Consider the following 13,414-nt stretch of genomic DNA (forward strand, 5'->3'; position numbering starts at 1 on the left):
TTGATCAAATTTATAATTTAAAATTCGACAAATGTTACAATAGTTCTTGTAATACAGACTTGAGTTTATGATGTTATCGAGAAAAATAAAATTGAAGTTTAATTCTTGAGAAGACAGGACTAAGAATTCCTTGACAGAATATTTGAGCTTTGAACTTTAACGGTGAGTTGATTTTTTTACTTCCCTTATGTGAATTGAAAATTAGATTCAAAGGTATTTTTTTGTAGAAGAAGACTACATGGGAAATAAATCATTTTCAATACTTATCATTAATTTTCTATGTATCATTATTCTTGATTAATTCATACATCATTAAAATTTTAAGTTTGTTATAACTTAGATGATGTGAAATAGATATGAAAACTCTTTTGTATGAAATAAAAGCATGCATCTTTATTAATAACGAAATGATAACTTAAATTGGAAACAAGAATCGATTAATCTATTTTCTAGGACAGGGATGAGAGCAACCACATCATTTAAAGTACATCATTAAAATGTTAGGGAGAGAAAAAATAAGGTAACCTTGTGCTATTCCTCTCCCAAATTTAGATAAGGTTACACATTATAGTCCGATAGGTTAAGTCTTGTTGTTGTTCACTTCACAAAATTTTCAGTCCTAAATTATTTTCTAAATTCTAATGTATTTCAAATTACCTAATTTGTTAGTTAAAAGTTTTTTAACAATGATTCTCTATACATCTCTTCAGTAACAGATATTGTAATTTATAACTAAAATAATGATTCTATCTCTGTAAAATACTAGTAGGCCTACATGAATAAATTAATTATAAGAAATTGTTCATTTTTAAATTTATAATTTGTTTACAGTAAAAAAATTATTTTCCATCTCTTAAATTTTTTTCTTGAGATTATCCTTGTAAACAGTCAGAATTTGTTAAAAGGGAAGCATTTTTATGTTATTTTATGCCCATTTATGATGGCAGTTCAAATATTGGATCTCATCACATTAATGAAGTTTCAAATACATTAAAAATATATTCATGGACTGTTGATTATTCTATAATTCTATGACTTGATTATTTAGTTATTTAGTAAACCTGTTATTTTCAAAATAATATTGTTTATCTAAATTCACTCACTATAAGTATTTCATTATATTATTTTGAATTATTAAATTTTGAAGAAGTTTGAGAAGAAAGACGTCCTTCTCCAGTCCACATTAATGAAATTCTTTACGTCGTTTATTATTTTTAGTCAAAGAACATTATTTTATCTTCTAAATAAAAACTCTATACCGTACAATCTTCAACGATTGGAGGCGCTCGTTTAATAACAACACTCAAATAATATTTGTAGTTAACCAGCTAAAATTTGAAATCAACGCTTTTTGGGCAACGGTATTTTGTAAATCATATTAATTATATTATACTATATTGAAAGTAGTCACTGCAGTCATGAATTTATTCTCCTCAATGGTTTTATTTACTCACCTTTCAACTTGATACCGACACACAATAATCAATTATTGAAAAAACAACCAAATAATGAATCAGCTAAATTTGAAAAATAATAGGCTACTCTTTATCATATTTTGTGAATATGATTCATCCTTAAGGCAGTTCGCTACACCTTTTTATTTTTATTTAAATTGGATAATCTTTTTCAATATAATTGTTAAGATCATTATAAGAGTGAAAAAAGTGGCAACTGGAATTTTTAAGTTGTCTAATAAGCGAGTTATGGGTTGTTGAAGTACTAAACTCCGTTTTCTTTCCAGATCATAAAAGGTTTCGAATTTTCCATTGGAGTTTTTTTTAATATATTCAGTATATCATTGGTTTTGTTCTAAAATGCGTGTTTTCGCGATTGATTCCAAAATAAACAAGTAAGTTATCGAATTTACAAAAAATGTTACTTTTTTATTTATGAACGATATGGGGAATAAAATGTTTCAGTTTGGAAAGATACATTTTTTGAATTTTTAAGAGAAGTTCTAATAATAATAGTCGAAACTGTTTATGATCTGGAAAGAAAACGGAATCTGGAAAATTAACACTTCAACAACCCATAACTCGCTTATTAGACAACTTGAAAATTTCAGTTGCCACTTTTTCTCACTCTTATAATGATCTTAGCAATTATATTGAAAAATATTATCCAATTTAAATAATAAAAATAGTGTACCGAACAGACTTAAATAGACACTCTACGTTTACAATTTTGTCAATGGTTTTATAATCGACTCACAATATATTTCTCACATTAACACCGACATTTAGTCATTAATATTTTTTTTGGACAGTTTCGTACTGCATTCAGTTCTTTGGTCAATATTTGCAGAATCCTTATAGTTCTATTTAAATGGCTGTCATTAGATTTTTAAATAACTATATTATATAGTAATAAAATTCCACCGGATGAGTTCATTTTGACACTTGAAAATGGGATACAATATTAAGAAATCTCTATAATAATGCATGTGTATTTGAATGCATATCATATCACTCCACTATAATATATTATATAGTTTATTACTTGCTATATCTATATATATATATAAGCGAAATGGCACTCACTCACTCACTCACTCTTCTTATTTGGTAGGTATGTTCAGTTGGCCCTTTAGAGGCGCACTAAGAAATCTTTTGGCAATATTTCTACTCTAAGGGTTGTTTTTAAGGGTTTAAAGTTCGTCTTTTAGCATGTATATTCTTCTTCTCCCAATCTCTTAATTAGAATTGAAATTTCCATATCATATGTTACTATAGAACTATAATCTAGATAGAGTACCTCTTCGAAACAGTTGTTAACTGGCAACTAAATTAATAATTTTGTCAGGTTGGCATTAAGTTGAGTTGATTTTGTTAGGTTGGCACCAAGTTGAAGATTTAAATGCATTTATCGCGGAAAAATTGATTGGGCACTGCTACTTCAATCCTGGGAATATTATATTACTAGCCGTCAGGCTCGCTTCGCTCGCCATATCTGTTTAGCCAGACGTTTAGTCTGGACCCCCGACTGGATTGTCCTAATATAATATGATAAAAATGAAAAATGCAGGCGAGCGAAGCGAGCCTGCTGATCTCATTCTTGGACGATCCAGTCGGGGGTCCAGGGGGCGGAGCCCCCTGGCTAGACGGATATGGCGAGCGAAGCGAGCCTGACGGCTAGTAGTTATTATAAACTTGAAGATATAGTCAGGTTCACGTTATAATGACAGTGTTTAATTAGCAATGGTATTGCTATCCTTGTCTATCATTCAACAAAGCAGATACCGCTATCTCTTTCTCGGTTTGCTCTGTTGCCAGATCGTCTTTCAACAATTTAGAATTAATAATTAATTTACAAAATATTCCATCTCAATTATGAAATTATTGAGGAATATAATTTCTTGCTTAATAAAATAAAATTTATTATTTTAAACGAGAATGGACAGTTAATATTACATCAAATATCGGGGCACCGATTGATTGCTATCCTTGTCTATCATTCAACGAAGCGAATAGCGCTATCTCTTTCTCGCTTTGCTCTGTTGCCAGAAGGTCTTTTAACAAAGTCGAATTAATAAGTAATCAAAAGAATATTTCATCTTAGTTATGAAAATTCATTATGATATTATTGAAAAATATAATTTCTTGCTTAATAAAATAACATCGAAGCACCGAGCTTCGCTCGTTATTTTTATTTATTGATAAACAGAACACAATTCTCTAAAATGATCGTGTTTATATTTTACAGCTGGCTATACGTCAGCTTATGAATTTCGGGGATGCGATATTTTGATTTTCCACAGAGTCACTCGCTCTTTTTTTACTATCCACAGAAGACGAAAGTCTCAGCTGTTTCAGCCAAGGATGAATTATCCTTTTAATGTCGTTCAGCGAGTTTTCCCAAAGATGAGACCTAGTGCAATCGAATTTTTATATCATAAACCTACTATATGTTCCAAATTTCGTGAAAATCGTTGGAGCCGCTTTCGAGATCCATTGAACATAATTAACCAGATATGAAAATATAAACAGAAATTGCTCGCTTAATATAATAGGATAAACCTGTATCAGCTACCGTCTATAGAAGGCAAGATGATCGGCAACGTTGTTTTCCTATCTTTCTCCACCGCAATTATATCGTGGACCTCACCAAATACTTTTGCAGCTCCACCACGCTCTCACCAAAAGTAATTTCCGATTGAGTCACTGTCAATTTTGTAGAACCGTTCCATAATGGAATAAAAACACACATATGTTGTCAAATTCTACACAGTTTCATTTGGTACAGTTTTATTTTGGATGGTTTCGTGCTCACACAGGTCACATTCTCAAGCTGACTGACTTACACGGTCACGAACCCTGGTCGTGTACCGTACCAAATAAAACTGTGTAGAATTAAGTGGTGCCATTTAGGGTGGGGGCGGCATGGGGGGTGTCCTAGGCCCCCCCAGGGATCAGACAAATAATGAAAATGCAGGTCTATCTACACGAATCCTTAGCGTCTCATACTGATTTAATACTTTCTTTAAACAGCAGTAGTATAATTTATTTTCCTTCTACAGTATCAACAATGTAGCAAAATTGCCTTGAATGTATGGCTATTGGTACGGAGTAATAAAGAATATATTTTTCTGTGTGGTATAGTTGAAACTTAAATATAGAATGGGTACAATTATTGATGAGGGCACAATAAGTGAGTTATTGCATAACTTTCAACGTGAGAGTTAACAAGTTGCAAGATGCCACAGTGAAAGCAGAAGAAAGGGCACAATCGGACAATCAAAAATGTATGTACAGAGTTGGTGAGAATTATGGGAACAGCTTGTTGTTTCTTCAGCTTTCTAACTGAAAGTTATTTTCCAATTAGAATATGATACCCAATGAAATTGTTGAAATTGTCATTGTAAAAGAAAAATTTATCTGTTTCAGTGTATTCCTACTTTAGGCCTCTCTGTAGGCCTATATTTCTAATAAATATTTCATGATTTAATAACTAACAATGTACGGTATATGTTTGTATTGATATTCCAACCACATTTGTATAATACGTGATAGTACTCTGTAGTCTTTTATATTTTTATGTGCTTATATTTAAATGATGCATTATGTACGTTGGATTGTTTTATTCTTGATATTACTGTTTTATTGACATATAAGGAGGAAACCTTAAATAGAGGTTTCCAATAGCATTGTTTGTGTCCTGAATGGAATGAAACTTTTATTCTATTATTCTGTTATTTTATTATGATGTATTTATAATGTATATTTTGACGTTTCCGATAGCATTGTTTGTATGCACTAAAGGAATAAAAATCATTCTTATTCTTCTTATTCTTATTCTTATAAAAACGGGAAAAAATTACGCATATAATAACATCTTCGAATGTAAAATATATGGGGAAAAACCCAGGACCCTCTATCCTTTGGGGGTATTCCTTCCCCACTCATACCTCTTGGTTTTTTTGCCCCCCCCCCCTAGCAGTTTGGTGAAATGGTAGAATTTGACAGCATATGTGTGTTTTTATTTCAAAAGTAATTCTGTTTATTTTCCAGGCAAAAAATGAGAAGCAGCACCCATTTTCTGAGGAAATACATAGAGCTGTTGAGCTACGACAAACCTCACACCTCACTACCGTTGTTTGCTTGCTTCGCCATCTTCTCCCTAGTCAACATAAACTTGTTGAAGGCAATCTACATTGAATTCGAGAATGTCGAGTCATCCCTCAACTCATTAACAGACTTTGCAATGAACCTAATTCTATTCCCGTGCCTGATTAGACATGCATTCCACAAACAAGAATTCACTCAACTTGTAGATGTGATCGAGAAAGATTTGGAACTTGATGGGATCGATTTCAAGGGCCGGGAAAAACTGTGGGAGAAAATCGAAACTACCCATCGCAAAAGAACAGACCATGCCGAAGGTATGGCTCAAAACCTCATAGCTTTATTCACAGTTTTGGGATTCTTAGTGTACACAAAAAACTTGATAACATACATCATGCTCGATAAAACTGAGTCGAAAAATGGTGGTGCAATGTGGCCCACACCCTATCAATCGTACGTCCCACAGAGTTTGACAAATTATCATTCTTGATATACCTGTGCTTTCTTCACGCATTTTTATTAATGATGTATGTCAGCGAAGGTATTCTTATTTTGTGCTCATTCAACCTTACAACCGAGAAATTACTGGCTGATTTTGAAATATTCTACATACTTGTGGACAATCTGAATAGAAATTTCTCCTATGACTATGGCGAGTCACAAGAGAATATCTACAGCATATATACACCTTCGATGGTGGACCTCAGAGCAGACATGAGACGTATAGTGTGTTTCCATCAAAATATTAATAGGTAAGAACAAAGTACTATATTTATACCTATTTTTATGTTGGTAACTTTTCCAATATTTCTTGTTTATGAGAAATAAAAATTAATTTTGGGAAAAACTTGAAAATGGCTTAGGAAAGCCCAAACTTAGTTGTTGTTATTGTAACTTTGTTGAAGTTCTGACACTGTGTTACTAGTAAATATTTGATAAAACACTTACTTTTTTTGGAGTATTGATGAATGCATTTCACTCCTCAAGACTCCAAAAAAGTGAGTGTTTTATCAAATATTTACTAGTAACACAGTGTCAGAACTTCAACAAAGTTATTATATAGTGTTTCGTCATGGAAAGCAACTTCAAGTTGTTATTGTGTTTTATATAAAAAAGTTCTGAAAACAAAAGGGTACTATACTATCAACTTATTTCTTTATTAATTTTCCTACTATATTGATAACCATTGAGAAAATTTATTTATTTGTGTCGTAAATAAATAAATAATAACATCAAAGTAGTTGATCCCATTCTGTAAACGGTCACTGTATTCATATGGAGGAATAGCCTCAATATATTTTATGGTATAACTTGAAAGATTACTCAACAAATTTTTCAAGTTTCTTATTCCTGTTAAAATATTTATGAAAGTTAGAGTATGGATTGAAGATGACACTATTGGTTTTGAAACATGTATTGTATTTTTACAATAAATTAGTGATGTTTGTGACAACGTCCCAGTGTGTTCATTATGGATAGATTGATAGATATCGCAACTTCTCACCAACTGAAGTTAAGATATTTTACTAGATACTTGAGATTGAGATATTTTTACTAGCAACACAGTAACATTACAAGTAACACATTGTCTGAACTACAACAGAGTTATTATAATATAGTGTTTCGTCACGGAAAGCAACATCAATAAATAAAAATATTTGTTGTCTATATTTAGTTTTTGCTACATTTTTAGAGTTCATCGTAAATTAACTCCTCTGAATGCAAATTATTAGCATTATGAGAAATTATTATCTATATATATAAAAGCGAAATGGCACTCACTGACTGACTGACTGACTGACTCACTCACTCGCAGAAGTAAAAATCTACCGGACCAAAAACGTTCAAATTTGGTAGGTATGTTCAGTTTGCCCTTTAGAGGCGCACTAAGAAATCTTTTGGCGATATTTTAACTCTAAGGGTGGTTTTTAAGGGTTTAAAGCTCTTTTAGCATGTATATTCTTCTTATTCCAATATCTTAAAATTATAATTGAAATGTCCATACCATATGTTAATATACAGGTGTTCGAAAAGTAGAACTATGATCTAGAGAGAGTACCTATTTGAAACATTTGTTCTGGTAACTAAATTAAAAATTTTGTCAGGTTGGCATTAAGTTAAGTTGACTTTGTTAGGTTGGAACCAAGTTGAAGATTGAAATGCATTTATCCAGGACCTCCTAAATACCAATTTATCCAATTAGCCAAAATTAGCGTTTTCTCAGCTTTTCTGCGTTTCCTCACCTTTTTCAATAATTGATGGAAATATATTAAAAAAAATTCAGTACACAGGTTTAGCTGAGGTGGAAGAATTTTGTTTGCCAAAGATACTCCGATATAGTAACAGGTGTTTTTCGAGATCAAATTGACATAATACGTTCAAATTCGGAACAGAGGTTCCGCTGAGGTCTGCATGCAGGCGAGCGAAGCGAGCCCGTTGATCTCATTTTTGGACGATCCAGTCGGGGTCCAGGGGGCGGAGCCCCCTGGCTAGACAGATACGGCGAGCGAAGCGAGCCTGACAGCTAGTTTATAATATAAAATGATGTAGGCTTATATATTGTTTTATTTTATTTATGTACCTACTAATAAACTAAGAACATGGTACGCCATAGTGGAGTACGGGAAAACACTAAACATGTAGAAGACACATTATAAGAAATTTTTGAAACTATCTATTGTATGTAGGTAATATTTATAATAGATAATATATAATATAGATAATATATAGTAGGTAATATATAATATATAATATAATAAATAGATATAACTATCTATCTAATTGTAAACTATCTAATATTTTCGTAACTGATGTAGCCTAGTTTTTTTTGGGGGGAATAGACATTTATTTATTTATATATTTTTGTAATTTCAGGGACTTTAAAATTTGTGCCAACAACACTGCTTTTGTGATTTGTATTGCAAATTTAGCAATAATGACCTACGGATGCACAGTGGCCTATTTCATGCTGACGGTAAAAAAATACTATAATTTTTTTCGCTGATCGACGAATGTTGCTATTTAAAATTGCAGTTGCTATTTTAATTTATGTACTATATGTTCAATATATTTGACATGTTATTGACATAAAATTTTAAATGATGATTGTCATGAAATGTCATTTTCGACTCTGAATAATTGTGTGATGTGTTATATTTATTTTTTGCATTTATTGATAGATACAATATCATTCTCAATTATAGTTTATATTGTCAGCTATATAAACTTGTCGTTGTCTGTGTTCAATGAATTTGATGGTGATAAAAGTATATTTATTTATTTACAATTCTATATTTCTTATATACAGAGTTCGATATCGCTATAGCGAGGTCTCCGATATAATTACAGTATTTACGATTTATTTCAATATTATAGGCTATATCATATTCAATTATTATATTCTTTATTAGTTTCACATTCATAAATTAATATTCAATTATATTATATTCAAAGCTCCCCACACAAGGTAGCCTATAGGGAACACATATTAGAAATTAGGAAACAATATTGTATTTGATTTTTTATATATTTTAAAAAATAAATAATTGCTTGCTAAAAGAATTGCTATTTGATCAACATTGCTAAGGTATCTTTGTTTGCCAGAGCAGATGGCAGATCCCTTTGTAGCTCCACACCGTTGCCAAATCATTCAAAGACTATGTAGAAAATATGAGGAGAACTAAAAACTATTAACTCTTGTCCCGGAGGTAGAAAAGGATAGTGCTATCTGCTTTGTCGAATGATAGACAAGGACAGCTACAAAAATGTTACCGTAATCAAATACTGCTTATCGGCAACGTTTCAGAGCTGGAAAAGGATAGCGCTATCTGCTTTGTCGAATGATAGACAATGATAACAACACCAATGTTCATTAAATACTGTCATTATAACGGGGAGTGGAACTCACTATAGTGTTCATCTATTATATTGAATAACTGAGAATTTTTTTATCAAATTGTGTTTCTTGACTACTGTTGAGTGGATTCTATATTATATAAAATTCTATAAATATTATATTCTATATTATTTGATAGGCTATAGGAAAGTGATTTCACAAATATACGAATCAAATTATTTATTTATTTATACATAGATACATACAATATCAATCTCAATTATAAATGATTGGAAAAGGAATTACAGGTTTAAAGCCCAAAACTATCAATAAATAATGGAATGTTGGTAGATATATTTCAAGTGCTACATTGATAAAATATTTTGATAATTTAAATTCTAGAAATGCATTTTATTTGCAGTCCAAAAATTTGAAGAACGCAGCTCTCTATGCTTTGTTTTTCATTATGATAAACCTGTCTACATTCGGTGCCTATCATAATGGCCAACGGATATTTAACCAGGTAATAATGATTAGAAATATCAATCAATTTAACTTGAAATCACTGAGATAATTGAAAAAGACAATAAAATAAACTAGTGACCCGCTCAATTGGAGAACTCATTCAAGAACTGTTATATTGTAATCTCTATGGAACATGCAACTTTCAATTATACAGAGTTGATGAAAATCATTGAAGCAGCTGAATATTTCTTTTTGCTGTTGGAAAAAACGACTAGCAGTCAGATATTTTACAATAAATGAATTAATCACTCACTGTGACAACGAGATCTTTCGGCAGGTCCGCCATCTTCTTGGTTGTACTCATAGACAAGTAGAAGGATAGGATGGCAATATTTAGTGTGCTGTTGGTGTCTATTGGGTTAGTGTCTGTTGGTGCTGTTGGTGTCTATTGGATTAGTGTCTGTTGGTGCTGTTGGTGTCTATTGGATTAGTGTCTGTTGGTGCTGTTGGTGTCTATTGGATTAGTGTCTGTTGGTGCTGTTGGTGTCTATTGGATTAGTGTCTGTTGGTGCTGTTGGTGTCTATTGGGTTTGATGTGGTTGAGAAGATAATCAAAGAGGATGTGGGATTTGAAGTTGGTTTGTTCGTTTAATATACATTGTCTATTGCTTTTAAATTGGGTGTATATTTCAAATTGTTCTAGTGTGTCTAATTCTGGTCCTTTGTTTTTTATGTGTAAGATTATTGTAGATCAGTATTTATGTTTGTGTGTTTGTGATTTTCTTGAATAAGGTGGTCAGCAAATGCAGATTCTGTTTTTGTTTTTAGTCCCTGGATATGTTCCTTGTATCTTTGATTGAAAGAACGGCCTGTCTGTCCGATATAGAATTGATCACATTCAGAGCATTTTAGCTTGTATACTCCTGGGAGTATACAGTTTTCTAACAGCAAAAAGTGATTTAATAATAAGCAGTTCGTGATGGAAAACAACATTGAAGAATAAATATTTCTCTTAACAAGAATAATTTGACAGTAGGTTTCATTTGGGGATCCTATTTGAAAATGATAGATTATTCTTCAAAATTTCTACTGTCTATTATATAGATAGACTACTGTATATTATTACTGTTTTGGGGGGTGTGAGTGTAAGAACGGCACAGTATGAGAGACTACCAGCGTCACAATAGCTTCACCAAAAACAACTACAAGGTCTATCGGCTTGAGTTAACAGTGAAATTTGGCCATTTTTAGTGTATTGGAATATGGGTTTCTAAGTAGGTACACTCAACAATAAATTTTCCATTTTTCGACCGAATTTGACTTATTATGCATGATTTTGAACCGCCTTGACGAGCCGAGAAGAATGAAGTGTAGTACGATGAAATCTGAGCATTGTGTCAAAAGCTATAAGTGTTTGAAATTTTGATCGTTGAGGTGTCCTTAAGCGTGCCTCTCCACTATGAAATACTGAAATGGAGTACATCTAACGGGTGATTCTCATAGAACATAATCTCATGAACTTATGTCATTGTGCGAAAAATCAATGTGAGGACAATGTTGTGGTGATGATGGTTGGAGCTGAAAATTAGGTGTTTATCACAATACAGGGAGCATTGTTGTCAGGTGTACCTGGAAATCTATATGAGATAGAGCGCTCTACCTGATCTCAGATTCTAGAGCACAAAAATACGCCCAGAGGGATTTATAAATCTGAATTATACATACTGTATCATCTGTAGAAATCATACTGAATTATACATCTAAATGGTAGCAAGAGGAAGAAACTAAAATTCATCAAAATTTATTTTTTCTTCAAATTTCACTCATTTATGAAAAATCATAACTCAGTAGTCATTGGAGATAGAGAGTTCTGAATGATCTCATTTTATTCATAATTTTATAATCTAAAAAAAAGGCGAGAGAAAATTTGTTTTCAACACATCAGTAGCATATAACATAAATAAATTGAATATAAAAAATTTGAGGATATGAATAAAGTAAATTCTACTATAAATGAAACTGTTCCTATTTTATATTTTAGAACGAGGTGTTGCGTGGCATAGCCTATTATAACAGCCTTACTTTCCTTCAAGCATTCAAATGAATTTAAATGACTAAATAGATTTATGCTATGATAAAATAGATATAAATGATAGATTGAATTAATAATGTTTTTTCTTAGCCTCTGCATGTCATAATGAATTGAATTATTAAGTACTACTGTTTCATTCTTGCAGCTGTAGGTAGGCTACTGACCAATTTGCGTTTTTCAATATAGTATTAAAGAGGCCATATCATCTGAACGGGTGAGAATTTTGCTAATCCGTTTGCAGATTGTAGTTCTGGCATCAAGAAGCATAAGAAGGCAGAGTTGATGATGATTTCATTTCTCCCGAAAAAATAAGAAAAATAATGTACTGACAAATTTGAGTTTTTAAACATAGTTAAGTGCTCATATCTCCTGAACGTGGAAGAATTTTTCTAATCCGTTTGCAGATTCTAGTTCTGGCATCAAGAAGCATGAGGAGGCAGAGTTGATACGGTAATGATTCTATTTCTCCCGAAAAAATGAGAAAAATAATGTACTGACCAATTTGCGTTTTTCAATATATTAAAGAGGCCATATCATCTGAACGGGTGAGAATTTTGCTAATCCGTTTGCAGATTGTAGTTCTGGCATCAAGAAGCATAAGAAGGCAGAGTTGATGATGATTTCATTTCTCCCGAAAAAATAAGAAAAATAATGTACTGACAAATTTGAGTTTTTAAACATAGTTAAGTGCTAATATCTCCTGAACGTGGAAGAATTTTTCTAATCCGTTTGCAGATTCTAGTTCTGGCATCAAGAAGCATGAGGAGGCAGAGTTGATACGGTAATGATTCTATTTCTCCCGAAAAAATGAGAAAAATAATGTACTGACCAATTTGCGTTTTTCAATATATTAAAGAGGCCATATCATCTGATCTGGTGAACATTTTGTTAATCCGTTTGCAGATTCGAGTTCCTGGCATCAAGGAAAATAAGAAGGCACAGTTGATAATGATTCCACACCTCCCGAAAAAATGAGAAACATAATGTACTGACCAATTTGCGTTTTTCAACATATTTAAGTGGTCATATCTCCTGAACGGGAAAGAATTTTGCTAATCCGTTTGCAGATTCGAGTTCTGGCATCAAGAAGCATAAGAAGGCAGAGTTGATAATGATTTCATTTCTCCCGAAAAAATGAGAAACATAATGTACTGACCAATTTGCGTTTTCCAACATATTTAAATGGCCATGTCTCCTGAACAGGAAAGAATTTTGCTAATCCGTTTGCAGATTCGAGTTCCTGGCATCAAGGAGAATAAGAATTTTTTTCCCGAAAAAATGAGAAAAATAATGTACTATAAGGTAATACTCACCAATTTGCGTTTTTCAACATATTTAAGTGGTCATATCTCTTGAACGGGAAAGAATTTTGCTAATCCGTTTGCAAATTTGAGTTCCTCGCATGAAGGAGCAGCATAAGGAGGCACATTGCAGTTAGTAATTACTTTTTTCTCCCGAAGA

General features: G+C 32.1%; 1 protein-coding gene across 3 annotated transcripts in view; it reads left to right on the top strand.

Moving 5' to 3' along the window:
* The window catches only part of LOC120351097, a 15,130-nt gene continuing 1,716 nt past the window's right edge, over nt 1-13,414 (top strand). Inside the window, exons 1-3 of one of the 3 annotated variants that reach the window (XM_039427080.1) lie at nt 1-162; nt 5,508-6,313; nt 8,436-8,535. In XM_039427080.1, coding sequence (XP_039283014.1) covers nt 6,084-6,313; nt 8,436-8,535 — 330 coding nt within the window. In that variant the 5' untranslated portion in view covers nt 1-162; nt 5,508-6,083. Of the gene's footprint in view, nt 163-5,507; nt 6,314-8,435; nt 8,536-11,774; nt 12,735-13,414 lie in introns of those variants that run through there. The other 2 variants (XR_005571172.1, XR_005571173.1) reach the window with 2 other exon arrangements.

The sequence above is a fragment of the Nilaparvata lugens genome, chromosome 1 (assembly GCF_014356525.2).
Source record: "Nilaparvata lugens isolate BPH chromosome 1, ASM1435652v1, whole genome shotgun sequence".
NCBI classification, from domain to species: domain Eukaryota; kingdom Metazoa; phylum Arthropoda; class Insecta; order Hemiptera; family Delphacidae; genus Nilaparvata; species Nilaparvata lugens.